The sequence below is a fragment of the Podarcis vaucheri genome (assembly GCF_965113315.1).
Source record: "Podarcis vaucheri genome assembly, chromosome: 14".
Taxonomy (NCBI): Eukaryota; Metazoa; Chordata; class Lepidosauria; order Squamata; family Lacertidae; genus Podarcis; species Podarcis vaucheri.
The window spans coordinates 10,969,638-10,984,116 of NC_138752.1; the positions used below are offsets into that span (position 1 = coordinate 10,969,638).

Genomic DNA, 14,479 nt, shown 5'->3' on the forward strand with positions numbered 1-14,479 from the left:
GCATATAAAATGAAAGGAAAATAATATCAACAGCAACAACAGAAGCTTACCTCTATATTCTTGCAAGCCACATTTTTTACCACAGCTGGGAAGAGATCGGATGCATTCTTGCCTCGTGCAATCATCTGGGAGAAGGAGAAACAGCAGTGGGGTAGCTAGTCAATAAATCTGAACTAAGAACCCCCACTTTTAATTGGTCAGTTGCTACCACCCCTCCCATGTGTACACTGGTGCCCTGTCACTTCCAGTATCTTTATAGTAGGAAACACATCAAACTGCACATCACCCACTGCTATTCCTGACCTCCCAAGCAGCCCATTAAAACTACAGCGGTTAGGTGTTCCTCTCTAAGAGAGTGCAGGGGAGCTATAGAGGATGAACCCCCGTAAAATTCAGGGAAAGGACAGGTTGCTGATGGGGCCTGGAAACTCAAAACAAAATGAGGAGTGGGTTCTCCTCATTTTGAGGAGAGCCAGTGTGGTGTAGTGGTTAAGAGCGGTAGACTCGTAATCTGGTGAACCGGGTTCGCGTCCCCGCTCCTCCACATGCAGCTGCTGAGGTGACCTTGGGCCAGTCCCACTTCTCTGAAGTCTCTCAGCCCCACTCACCTCACAGAGTGTTTGTTGTTGGGGAGGAAGGGAAAGGAGAATGTTAGCCGCTTTGAGACTCCTTCGGGTAGTGATAAAGTGGGATATCAAATCCAAACTCCCCCCCCTTTGCTGAACCACAGATGTGACGACCATCTGTCACTTGAGTTACAAAACTCCTGCACTTAGCTGGACCAGATGACTGTGGACCTTTCAATTCAAAAATCCTATGGTTCAAAGGAGGGGCCCATCGGAACTCTGTATTTAAAGCAGTCTCATCCCCCTAAATAACCCTGGGAACTGTAGTTTGCTAAGCATGCTGGAAGTTGTTAGGAGATCCCCATTCCCCCCTCCCACAGCTACAATTCCAGAGTTCCCTAGGAAATGCTACTAAACTGCGAAACCACTCTGGGAACTGGAACTGCGTGAGGGGCACAGGGTCACCTAACAATTGTCAGCAACCTTAACAAACCACAGTTCCCAGGATTCTTTGGAGGAGGTTTTTGCTGTGTTAGCAGAAGTGACCTCTCTGGGACACAGGCCTGTGGCTGGAGGCCCTGGGCTGCCCAGACAAGAAGTCCCCTCTCTTGGCCTCACTCCTCTGGTCCAGAGGAAAGCAAGGCAATACCTTTGGCACCCGCTTGGCTGCAAGAGTCGCTGGAAGGAGGCGTACAAGGCGCCATCCAACCCTCTTAGGGACTCCACTCTGGACTTGTGTAGGGTTTAGTCCTTACCCTTTTCTTCTCCCGTAGATGGGGGAAGCCGTGACTGTTTAAAGTAGTAAGACCCTGCTTTAAATGCATAGCGAAGATGGCACAAATTGGGCCTCTGGACCTGGCATTATTCACTCATTCAGCAAGTGTGCAAATGTGTGTTTTAAGTAAACAGCATCATGGGCCCTCCACAGCTGCCAATTACTTTTTAAAAAATGTGCACAATTGCTAATATCTTGTCCAGTTTGACTCTCAGGATCGAGGCCTCAGATCAAATTTTGGGAGTATTGGGCGGGACAGGGAGTGGTGCTCACAGCTGTGCACAAGGAACAGACAACCTATTAAGTGCCAGGGCAACACTGCAGGCATTAGTGCCAGGGCCTAATACAGCGGCACCTTGGTTGTCAAACTTAATCCATTCCGGGAGTCTGTTTAACTCCCGGAACCATTCGAAAACCAAGGCGCAGCTTCTGACTGGCTGCAGGAGCTTCCTGAAGACAAGCAGAAGCTGCGTTGGACATTCAGCTTCCAAAAAACGTTTGCAAACCGGAACACTTACTTCCGGGTTTGCGGCGTTCGAGAGCCGATTTGTTTGGGAGCCAAGCCATTCGAGAACCGAGATAACACTGTACAAGTGGATGGCAGGGTCCTTTCACCAAGCACTGAGAGATCATGCACAGCAAAGACTGTCAGTAGCAAAACTCGGTTGGTTGTTCCAGGTTTCACCCCAAGAGTACAATTCCCTATTCTCACGCCGTAGCCAAGTCGCAAGCGGGGAACTTACCGCTACAATCCGCTTCATGGCCTCGAGCTTCAGAGAATCCTTGTTGCTGTCCAGCATCTCCTTCAGGTCATCGTGTCTGCAAAACATACAGAAAAATCATGCCATGGGCACAGATACGTTCCAGGGAGGCAGTAGCGGTGCTCACTGTTGCAGGATCTGGAGCCGCTTTTAAGGCTAGCAGATTTGCAGCACCATCCTACTAAAAGAAATAAAAATTCCACTGAGTTCAATATGGCTCACTCCCAGGTAAGCATGCAGATGCTTCCGTAAGTTGGAGACCACTTTTCCAGATACCTGAAGAGCAGTGAGAAACATGGAGAGGTTGCCACACAGTGCAAGGGTCTCCTTGAGGTCTTCCTCCAACGCCCACAAAGCCTCAGATTCACCACAACCCACACAATTCCCTCTTAGTTATGAGGCACCAAGGGTGGTTATCTTTTTCTCCCTCGAAAAGTACATAAAAGTTGAAGGAGGAAGTTTTTCACTTCCTCTTTCAGCTCTATGAACTTCTCAAGGCTCAGACTGGTTCTACTGGATTCAACTTTGATCCAGATCTGCTGGAAAAGCGAAGTGTATATATGGTACCCTTTCCCTTTCTCTCTCCCAGGGCAGGGGTACTGATCCGGGACCGGGGGGAGAGAAATGACCAGAACCCTAACAAATCCAAAAGTGCCCATGCTAATATTGCACTCAGGTCCTGTTTGTGGGTATCGCACAGGCAACTGGTGAGAATAGGATGGTGGACTAAATGGGTCTTTGGCATAGCACTCCTTGCATTACTGAATTCCAAGGCAGATCCATCTCTCTGTTTACAGATAGGTAGCCGTGTTGGTCTGCCATAGTCAAAATAAAAAAAATTCCTTCCAGTAGCACCTTAAAGACCAACTAAGTTAGTTCTTGGTATGAGCTTTCGTGTGCATGCACACTTCTTCAGATACACTGAAACAGAAGTTGCCAGATCCTTCTATATAGTGAGAAGGTGGGGAGGGGTATTACTCAGAAGGGTGGTGGGAATGGGAGATTGGCAGATAGCTGAGATGAGCCTGTTGACGACTCTTAAGGACTGCAATAGGTCTTACAGGAAAAGGCAAGGGGTGAGAAGGTGAGAAATGGCTTAGTCATGTATAATGAGATAAGAATCCAATGTCTCTGTTCAGACCAGGTCTCTCCATGGTTTTAAGTTTGGTAATGAGTTGCAATTCAGCAGCTTCTCTTTCCAGTCTATTTCTGAAATTCCTTTGTAGTAAAACAGCTACTTTGAGATCTTGTATAGAATGTCCTGGGAGATTGAAGTGTTCTCCTACTCCTGGTTTCTCTGTTTTGTGATTCTTGATGTTAGATTTATGTCCGTTTATTCTTTGGCGTAAGTTTTGGCCTGTTTGTCCAATATAGAGAGCTGAAGGACACTGTTGGCATTTGATGGCATACACAATGTTAGACATATATATCTCTCTCTGTATAAGAGTTCCGTAAGAACTTCAGAAGAGCCTTCCTGGATCAGGCTAGTGACCCAATCCAGTCCAGCATCTTATTTTCAGAGTGGCAGACCAGGTGCCTGCAGGACTCAAGCACAATAACACTCTCATGTAAGAAATTAAGAAGAGAAATCATATATAATGAGTCAGGGGACTGCCATCAAGAGGGGGGAGGGAGGTAGGAACATACAGAGAGCCTCCCACTTTGATCAGCAGTAACACTTTGTCCCCCTTCATGGATCGCTGCCTTGCCGTGGCGAAGGGGCTTGAATAACTCAGAGAAGCTATGAACTATGCCGAGCAGGGCACCCAAGATGAACAGGTCATAGTGGAGAGTTTTGACCAAACATGATAAAAAAAAAACGAAGATCATGGCCACTGGGGTCATCACCTCCTGGCAAATAGAAGGGGAAGAAATGGAGGCAGTGAGAGATTTTACTTTCTTGGGCTCCATGGTCACTGCAGATGGTGACAGCAGTCAGGGAATTAAAAGACGCCTGCTTCTTGGGAGGAAAGCAATGACAAACCTAGACAGCATCTTAAAAAGTAGAGACATCGCCTTGCCAACAAAGGTCCGTATAGTAAAAGCTATGGTTTTCCCAGTAGTGATGTATGGAAGTGAGAGCTGGACCAGAAAGAAGGCTGATCGCCAAAGAATTGATGCTTTTGAATTATGGTGCTGGAGGAGACTCTTGAGAGTCCCATGGACTGCAAGAAGATCAAACCTATCCATTCTGAAGGAAATCAGCCCTGAGTGCTCACTGGAAGGACAGATCGTGAAGCTGAGGCTCCAATACTTTGGCCACCTCATGAGAAGAGAAGACTCCCTGGAAAAGACCCCGATGTTGGGAAAGATGGAGGGCACAAGGAGAAGGGGACAACAGAGGATGAGATGGTTGGGTGGTGTTCTTGAAGCTACCAGCATGAGTTTGATCAAACTGCGGGAGGCAGTGGGGGACAGAAGTGCCTGGCGTGCTCTGGTCCATGGGGTCACGAAGAGTCTGACACGACTAAACAACAACAACAACAACACTTTGTCAGAGACTGGTGTCAGCGAAGCCTCAGGCGAAATGGAAGAAGAAAGATGGGGAGAGGGGAGGCAAAGGCTCACAGACTTATCTGAGAGCCCCAGCACCGATCCCAGGAAGGCAAAAAGGGATGCAGAGATGCAACTTCCGTTGCCTAGTTTTGGCAGGGCTGTCAAGCATAAGGGAAAAAGGTGGAGACTGGGCGTGTGGAGGTTCTTATGCTGGGGGGGGGGGAGACAGGAAAAGCCCACTCTCGGAATCTGCTAGCAACTGAGGGAGACATGAACTTTGGGTGTCTGCACTGTACATAGTTTGCACCAAATAAAACCTGTAAAAAGGCAGGTCAGAGTCCTGGCTGTTTACTCGTGAGCAACCATACTCTTCCCTCACATAATTAAATGGGGGGGGAATGTTTTTTAAAACTTTTGTAAAAAAAAACCCAGAAGCATTTTTATTAGGAATTGTGGGTACTGATATTCCAAAGGAGCAGAAAAGACTTTTTATGCATGCGACAACACCGCAAGGATACTACTAGCTCAGAGATGGAAAGGCTGAGCGCAAAGTTCAGGAACCACGAAGATCAAAACTTCAACAAAGAATGGGAATTTTTAAAAATTTATCTAAGGGACCACTGTAAGCAGATGAAAACACTAGCAGGAGTTCAATAACACTTGTAATGTAGCAAATATTATGGACAAAATAGAGAGATATGTGGATTATGAAATAATATGCAGTTGAAAAGGATGACAATAAGACCCATGAAGGGGAAGGTGCGAAGTCCAGAGATTCGGAGAAATCTCTAAATATGGATATGTACAGTGGTGCCTCGCAAGACGAAATTAATCTGTTCCGCGAGTCTCTTCGTCTATCGGTTTTTTCGTCTTGCGAAGCAACCCTATTAGCGGCTTAGCGGATTAGCGTTATTAGCGGTTTAGCGGCTATTAAAGGCTTAGCGGATTAGCGGCTAAAAGGCTATTAGCGGCTTAGAAAAAGGGGGGAAGCGGGGAAAAATAAGAACACTCGCAAGACGTTTTCGTCTTGCAAAGCAAGCCCATAGGGAAAATCGTCTTGCGAAGCAGCTCAAAAACGGAAAACCCTTTCATCTAGCGGGTTTTCCGTCTTGCGAGGCATTCGTCTTGCGGGGCACCACTGTATTTTGTATTGTACTGTTATAATTCTATATTTGTAAAACCAAATAATTTTTTTTTAAAAAAAGCAAGATCCTGCAGGATCACACCAATGGCCCATCAAGTCCAGCGTCCTGTTCTCACAGTGGCCATGCAGATGCCTGCAGAAACTCACAAGTAGAACCTAAACACAATAGCACTCTCCCTTCCTGTATTTTCCAGCAACTGGCATTCAGAAGCATTGTAGTCTAGGACTGTCCAGGCAGAGCACAGTCATCATAGCTAGTAGCCATTGGTGAGCCTCTCCTCCATGAATCTGCCTAATCCTTTTTTTAAACCACCCAAGTTTGTGGCCATCTCTGCCTCGGAGTAAGGTCTATAGTTCTAAGCATTCGTGGGATGTCCACAAGTTCTAACTTCATGAGAAGAGCTTTTCTATGGCCACTGCCTCCATCCCAAGTCTAGTTTCAATGCTAAAGAGAAGTGGCTGATGGCTCAGGGGATGGAGCACGGCGAGCTAGCAAGGCATCATGCACAACACAGTTGCTTAGAGCGTGGTGCTGGTGACGCCAAGGTTGCAGGTTCGATCCTCTTATGGGAGAGTTGCATATTCCTGAAGGGGGTTGGACGAGATGGGTCCCTTCAGGTCTTCTAGAGCCAGTGTGGTGTAGTGGTTAAGAGCGGTAGACTCATAATCTGGGGAACCGGGTTCAAGTCTCCGCTCCTCCACATGCAGCTGCTGGGTGACCTTGGGCCAGTCACACTTCTCTGAAGTCTCTCAGCCCCACTCACCTCACAGAGTGTTTGTTGTGGGGGAGGAAGGGAAAGGAGAATGTTAGCCACTTTGAGACTCCTTTGGGTAGTGATAAAGCGGGATATCAAATCCAAACTCTTCTTCTTCTTCTATGCCAGGCGTCATTTTGCAAACTTCCATCATGCCACCTCATGATTGCTTTTTTTTCTAAACCAAAACGTGGCAAACAGTGCAACATTTATTCATAGGAGAATCACTCACTTTAGTTGCCATTTCTGAACCTTCTCAAACTCTACAATACAGTGGTACCTCGGGTTAAGAACTCAATTCGTTCTGGAGGTCCGTTCTTAACTTGAAACTGTTCTTAACCTGAGGTACCGCTTTAGCCAATGGGGCCTCCCACTGCCACCGTGACGCCGCCACACGATTTCTGTTCTCATCCTGAAGTAAAGTTCTTAACCCAAGGTACTATTTCTGGGTTAGCGGAGTCTGTAACCTGAAGCGTCTGTAACCCAAGGTACCACTGTATCCTTTTTGAGGTGAGACAACCAGAACTGTACACAGTGGAGGACTTCCGGGGTGGCGCCATCAGCAATGGCGGACTCCCTCTGAACTGGAGGGACTAGCTCTGCGCGAAACGGGTCTTTTCCGCTACGGCAAAGTGGGGACCCTGCTAAAAATCATAGGCAGATGAAGCCTGTGACCATGGGACTCGGCGGGCACCCTTAGCGCCCCCCAACCCGCAAAGGAACCCACAAACACGCTCCAAAGTGAAGAGGGGGAAGTGGCGCAGTGATGCGAGTCAACTGCTATTTCCATGGAGCGAAGCCGCACAGCCGTTGCCGGAGAGCGCTGCCTTTTTCCTGGGACAATTTGGCTTCTAAAATAAGCACCCGTGAGTACCTAAACTTTGAACAATCGGACTTTAAATAAGGACTTGCGAGAAGAAAGGAATTGGACTTAAAAATTTATTTTAATTTGGTACTGAAACGGGAAGGTCTGAACAGGAAGTCAGCCTTCCGTTTCTTTGTAGACAGAATAAAGCAAAGACAACGTAAACTAGAGCTCAGAAAATCGCTTCTAAAGGATTGGCTTTCATCATTTAAAACTGTTGAACCCCCCTTCGGTAGCAGGAGAAGAAGGGGGGTCTTTTTTTGGACTGTTTAAACCTGCAGAAGTGAGTTTAAAGCAAAGTAACTTTCCACCGTCCTGATTCTGGAACGGGGTGTCAGGACTGACGTTTTCAAGCTCATTGACCAGAGACAAACGTTTTTGACAGATAGATAAAGGAAGAGAAACATAGTGATTCCATTGCTTCCTTTCGCACTTTAAAGGAACAAATATTGACAAAATATCTCAAAAAGGACATTTTGTTGCAAGAACAAATAGAAGTTCTCCCCCTAGAGGGAGACTGTGAAACTGTAACCAACTCCAGGGAGCTTGCAGCTGTCTCAGATTACAATTGTGGGAAAGGACTAGTGACCTTGTGGGACAATGTATGCAGAGGCTCTGCTGTGTGCTCTCTGTAAAACAAGTGCCCTACTGGAACAGTTAAGTGAGAAGACGGATTCGATGACTAATGCGGCCAGAATTTTTGAACAGGCAGTGGGAAACTATGTGGAGCCCACCCAGGAATTAGATCAGGAGTGTGTCCTGACAGAGCAGATGAGAGAAGAGGGTGTTGCTGAATCTTGGGTGCCAGAGATGGAGGGAGCTGCGGCCTTGCAGGAACAAGAGCTTTTGGATTTGACAAATGAACTTGGAAAAAGCCAGATTTGGAAAGATAAAGTTTGGATTGGTTTGGAAATGGGAGGTTGGATAGACCCCCCCTATGCAAGGATGTTTGGACTTTCCGAGTCTGACAATGGGCCGTGAGATGTTTGGAGCTGTGGGGGCTCTCAATTTTGGAGGGATTCTGAAACATCTTCCTAAATACCACATGGAGTTGAGTCTGGACTATGGAAAAGGGGCTGATTTGTCGAAAAGGGTAAAAAACATCATCAAGCTGGAGTTCCCACGAGTGAAAGGAGAATATGAAGAAGAGCTGCGGAAGAGATTTAAGGGCCTCGGATATAAGGTTGCCAGGTTAATGCGCTAGATCGATGGGATAAAAAGGACTGACAAAACCTGGGACCAGGAGGAAGGGACGCTGGATGAAGATTGGATTGTTTTTATTTCTCTTTTTATTATCAGGATTGTTTTATAAAATTGATGAATGTTAGAAAAATGTTGGAATGAAAGTATTTGGCTCTAGCAAAAATGTTTAAAGAATTAGGCAAGAATATTATGGTTGTGAGAAGTCAGTAAAAATAAGATCTAAGTTTTTAAGGTTTTCTATAACATAAGATGAAAATAGATTAATGTAACGTAATGACAGAATACTATGAAATATGGAAAGGATTTGCTGCATAATTAATAACCAGGATACAAAAAAAGGGAGGAGGAGGAGGTCTAAGAAAGAAGGTGATGAGACTTGGGGATTCGAGAATGATGGACTTATTTTTGTTTGTGTGCAGTGTATTTTTGTTTTTTGAATGTGGGTTTTTTGTTTTTTCTATTTTCTTTTTCTGCTTTGTTTTTTCTTTGTAATTTCAAAAAAAATCAATAAATATCATATTAAAAACAACAACAACAGAACTGTACACAATGTTCCAGTTGTGGTCGTACCTTAGATTTGTATAATGGCGTTACGATATCGAAAGTTTTATTTTCAATTCCTTTCCTAATGACCCCTAACATGGAATCTGCCCTTTTCACAGGAGGGTCAACGAACGAAGTCTTTGGCAAAGCCAATTGAGAAAGGAAGCCCAGCTACGTCCACACATGCATGGGGCAGGGCTTCTGAGCCCTATCCCCACTCCTCATAGGGCCACAGCTCACTAGCGTACCATAGAGTTCCCCCAGACTCTGCTTCCCAGAGGAAGCCTCCCTTCCTCCAGCGGAGACTGAAGGAGCAAAGACACAAAGGAACAGAGGCAGGGAGAGAAACTCGATCCTGGTAAACCGCTTGCACAAAAGGAATCCAAACCCACAGCAGCCTGTGAAATATTTATCCCCCTCCGGAATTTATTCACAGCAGCCTGAAAAAAAACCCGTGGCTCAGAGGCAGTTGCCACAGCAACATCAACGCCAAGCGTTTCACAAACGTGTCCATGCCAGCCATTAAACTCCAGGCTGAGATCATGCATAGCCAGCTGGCATCCTTAGGAGGAGGCTACAGGTTATCTCCCCAGCCATGGAGGAAGCACAACACTGGCCGGCCGGTAGGACTCAGCTTCTGCCACATCTATGCAAAAGCATTCCAGTTGCGTTTCAGTCACTCTTTCTATATATCCCTCCAGTAGTACCATCAGGATAGGACTTTGGGACAGAAGATCAGAGGCCCTCTCTGCAGAATGAGCAGAAGGACACCCTTCAAACACATGCTCACCTTTTGAAGCATGTAATACACATTGCCATCTCAGGAGCGCTACCCACCCACCCAATACCACCATTAAGTCCAGGATCTAAAACAGTAGTGGGCAACCTCCAGCCCATGGGCCTCATTGGGACTCTCCATTTGGCCTGGAAGGCTACCCTGGTCAAACCATGTCCAGTCTAAAGCTGATTGTCGGTGCTTACAAAGTCTGGTGCTCAGGGCTTTGCTAGAGCTGCAATGGGGCCTGCAAAGCACTGTAAAGTTTGATTTCAAGCTTGGCCTGCCTGGGGTGGGCAGAGATAAGGCTCCAGTCCCTCACCCTGGTCTACAATTGCACCACTGCCTGCGGTCCCCAAGTATTCCCTTTGGTGTCTGCTTTGGATGACCACAGGGAGCTTCTACCAGGCTTGACCCATCATGCCAAAGCATCTCTTCAGTCGTAAGAGCCGACCAAGCTGGTAGAAGATAGGGGAATCCAAGTAGCTAAGACATTCAGGGACTGGACCCTTCCATGACACATTAAACAAAACAAGAAGTCAATCATAGTGTTAAATGGGATTTGCTCCCCTGTAAGCTCCTGCCAACCTAGCAGTTTGAAAGCACGTCAAAGTGCAAGTAGATAAATAGGTACCGCTCCATCGGGAAGGTAAACAGTGTTTCCGTGCGCTGCTCTGGTTCGCCAGAAGTGGCTCAGTCATGCTGGCCACATGATCCGGAAGCTGTACGCTGGCTCTCTCGGCCAATAAAGTGAGATGAGCGCCACAACCCCAGAGTCGGCCACGACTGGACCTAATGGTCAGGGGTCCCTTTACCTTTACCTTTAAGCAACTTCAGAATTAGAGTTTTAGACTGCAGTCCTAACCACCTCTACTCAGAAGCCAAGTTTTCACAGTAAGACTTACATTTGGGTAAGTGAGGTCAGAATATTGCAGCCTTGGTCAATGAATTTAGCTAAATGTAATACATACAAATTATTCTGAACAACTAAAAGAAGTGTGCTCAATTAACCAAAGAGGGTTTTGTTTTTTTAAGTATTCATCCAAGTACTAAGAAGAACTGCAGAAGACACATAGCAACTTGCATTCCTTCCTGCACAATGTCCCGTATTTTTTGCACCATAACACTCACTTTTTTCCTCCTAGAAAGTAAGGGGAAATGTCTGTGCATGTTATGGAGGGAATGCCTACGGGTGGCATGCCTACGGATTTTCCTCCTCTAAAAACTACGTGCGTGTTATGGTTGGCTGCGTGTTATAGGGCGAAAAATACGGTAACTTAAAGATTAGCCCTGCTGGATCAGACCAAAGACCCCAGAATCCTGATCTCACAGTGATCAACCAGATATCTCTGGGAAGCCACCAAACAGGGCAAGAGTACAGCACAGCTGCACTCCCCATACTCATGAAACACAGCAAGGGGCATTTAGAGGCATTAGTGAATAAATAGGAGAACCATTCTTGCAACACGCTACCTGCTGAATCAGACGCATACAGGGTGGTGCAGCGCAAAAAAAAAAAAAGTGCTAGCACCACAAAGTACACCCCCTCCCTTTAGAAATATTGTTTATCTTATTTACACATGGTTAATAGTTAGTATCAAAAAAACTGGTACGATGGACTTTTCAGTCTATAATTGGTTAAGGTGGCCTCAGTAATTATTGTATTCTCTGGGTTAACCCCTCTAATTTAACAAAGTTGTTTAAAAAAAAGTTTAATTTTGTTCTATCCCTCATCTCATTAGTAATGTTATGTCCATCTCCATTATGACAACCTCTGTTTATAAGGAAAAAATATTAATTTGTGCATTCAATGCTCACACAATTATTTGATTAACATTACTTTAACTGGGCAGGATAGCCCTAACTACCCCAAAATAGCTACTACAGTGGTGCCTCGCAAGACGAACAGAATCCGTTCTGTGATTCTCTTCATCTAGCGGTTTTTTTGTCTTGCGAAGCAAGCCCATTGACGGATTAGCGCTATTAGCGGCTTATCTGCTGATCGGATCAGCTGATAAGCGGATTAGCGCCTTAGAAAAAGGGGGGGGACCAGCAGGAACTTGCAAGACATTGTCGTCTTGCAAAGCAAGCCCATAGGAAATTCGTTTTGTGAAGCACCTCCAAAACGGAAAACTCTTTCGTCTAGCGAGTTTTCCGTCTTGCGAGGCATTCATCTTGCGGGGCACCACTGTACACTGACAATTACTCTCCCCTAAGCATTCACAGAGTAGAAGGGAGGAATAACAGCCCATACCTTTGCAGAAACACCTGAATACCGAAAAGGTGGTTTGCATGTCTGCTTGAAGTCCCATTGAGTTCAATGAGAGGTTAGCAATGGGAAGGGGGAACCACTAGCCCACCAGATGATGTTGGACTACAACTCCCATCATTCCTGACTGCAGGCCATGCCAGCTGGGGTTGATGGGAGTTGAAGACTAATGACATACATGTGGAGGGCCACAAGTTTCCAGCCCCTGAATATATGGAAGTGCAGCATATAGCAAGATAGGAATTAGTTTCTCCAGCTGTTTTTGGACTACAACTCACATCACCCCTGGCCACTGGTTCAGCTAGCTAGGGATGATGGGAGTTGTAGTCCAAAAGCAGTTAGCAAACCAAGCCAAATGCAGCCCTCCAAACCCTTCTACCTAGCTCTCCCTCCATGCCTCACCCCCTCCTAAGCTTGCAGCCCTTTCTGCGTGGGCGTAGCCAGAATTTATTTTAGGGGAGGCAGGCATTATATTGTGTGTGGGGGGCAGTACAGAGCTATCTGTGATGCAATTGGTCAGTTGGTTAAGTATTTTTATTTATTTACAGTCATACCTCGGGTTACAGACACTTCAGGTTGTGTTTTTCCGGGTTACAGACTGCCGAAACCCGGAAGTACCAGAACGGGTTACTTCTGGGTTTCAGCGGTCGCACATGCACAGAAGCACTAAATCGTGCTTTGCGCATGCGCAGAAGCGCCGAATCACAACCCGCGCATGCACCTCTGCAGGTTGCGAACGCTGCAGGTTGCGAACATGCATCCCGCACAGATCACATTCACAACCCGAGAGTCCACTGTACTTGATTTGGCGGGGGGGGGACCCTGCTGCCCCCCCTGCCTACGCCCCTGCCTCTCTGGCTTGCTTCGCACCCTCCTTGTGTGTTTTTGCCTGGCTGGAATGTGTCCTTGAACACTGATAAGTGCCTCTTGCTTTCCCAGATGGAGATTTTGAGAAGAGCGTGAGAGAGTGCACACAAACCACCCTCCAGAACACAGATACAATTTACTTTCATTGTCCCGCCCACTTTGGCCTCTGTCCCTGCCCCCCCATAGGCATGTGGCCCCTGGAAAGTTGCTCAGGAGGGAATGCGGCCTCCAGCTTGCAAAGGGCTCCCTACCCCTTGCAACCTCCTGGGGAGGAGCCTGCCTCCTTGCATCCCTTAAAGCACCCTTCAGGACGACGACGGCGACTGATAACCTCGCCCGTTTAGCCGGGGAACGCGCCCCCCAAGGCGGCAGCCCACCCTACCGTAGCGGCTGTACCACGCTGCCGTCGAGGCTGCTCTCGTGCTGGGAGACCGCGTCTTGCTCGGGCGCCTTGAGCTGCCTGGATTCATCGCCTTCCAAGGTGCTGTACCAACTCTGTTGGGCGCCGTCGGGCACCAAGACGGGGCTTTTGGCCTCCTCGCCCGCCGCCGCCCCCGTCTGCTGGGACTTCACCAAGTTGGCCGCGCTGGCGGGCAGCTGCTGCAGCAGCTTCTGCATCTCCGAAAGGGACGCGGGGCGCACGGACCGCCTTTCAGCAGCGGGGAGAGCAGGCGACCCTAGACGGCTGAGCCAAGGTTTGCTGGGGGGGGGGGGGAGTCCCCACTCCCTTTGCTCCTTGGCTCCCAAGTCCCGAAACTCAGGGGGTCGCTGAAGCCGGAAAGCTGGCTAGGGAAAGCATGGACCCCCCTCCCCTAGCGTGCGCCCCCTCGAAAGCTCAGCCTCCCCCTACTCGGCCAGCCACGTTAGCACGTCTGCCGCTGCCGCTGGCTTGCCGGGCTGGGGGCGGGTCTTCTTGCAGCTCCCAACCACTCCGACGACAGCCAGCCAGCCAGCCAGCGGCCCCGTCCCTCCCGCCGCCGCCTTCTCGCCTGAAACCAGACGCTGCAACAGCAGCAGCAGCAGCCGGTTCTTAGACGCCCGCCCGGGACGCTGAAGCGGCGGCGAAGGCAGGAGCAGCGCCACCTGGCGGCCGCCTGCAGAAAAGTCAGGCAACGCCCACGGGGAGGGAAGGCGTCGTGAGCAAGGAGCCCACAAACCCCCGTGGGCGAAAAACCCAACCAATAGGATCGTTTGTTTCGTCTTTGTTTTTTGTAAGGGGGTGGGCATGGATAAACTAGCTCATCTTAGAGATGGGGAGCGACACAGCTACACCTTTGTTCAAATGCCTGCTTTTCCAGAATTGCTTCCTGGGTGAATTTTGGGGCAGTCGTTCTCTTTCTGCCTTACCTACCTCGCAGGGTTGTTGTGAGCATGAAATGTGGAGGCGACGTTTGCTTCTTGGAGGAAAGAAATGCAATGCATTTCATTAAGGTGGCTGCAATGGGGCTGACGGTATGATT

General features: G+C 47.9%; 1 protein-coding gene across 1 annotated transcript in view; it reads right to left on the reverse strand.

The window, feature by feature from the left end:
• AP3B2 (adaptor related protein complex 3 subunit beta 2) overlaps window positions 1-14,479 on the reverse strand; it is an 80,351-nt gene that overhangs the window by 52,183 nt on the left and 13,689 nt on the right. Inside the window, 2 exon segments of the mRNA XM_082198335.1 lie at window positions 51-125; window positions 2,085-2,160. Coding sequence (XP_082054461.1) covers window positions 51-125; window positions 2,085-2,160 — 151 coding nt within the window.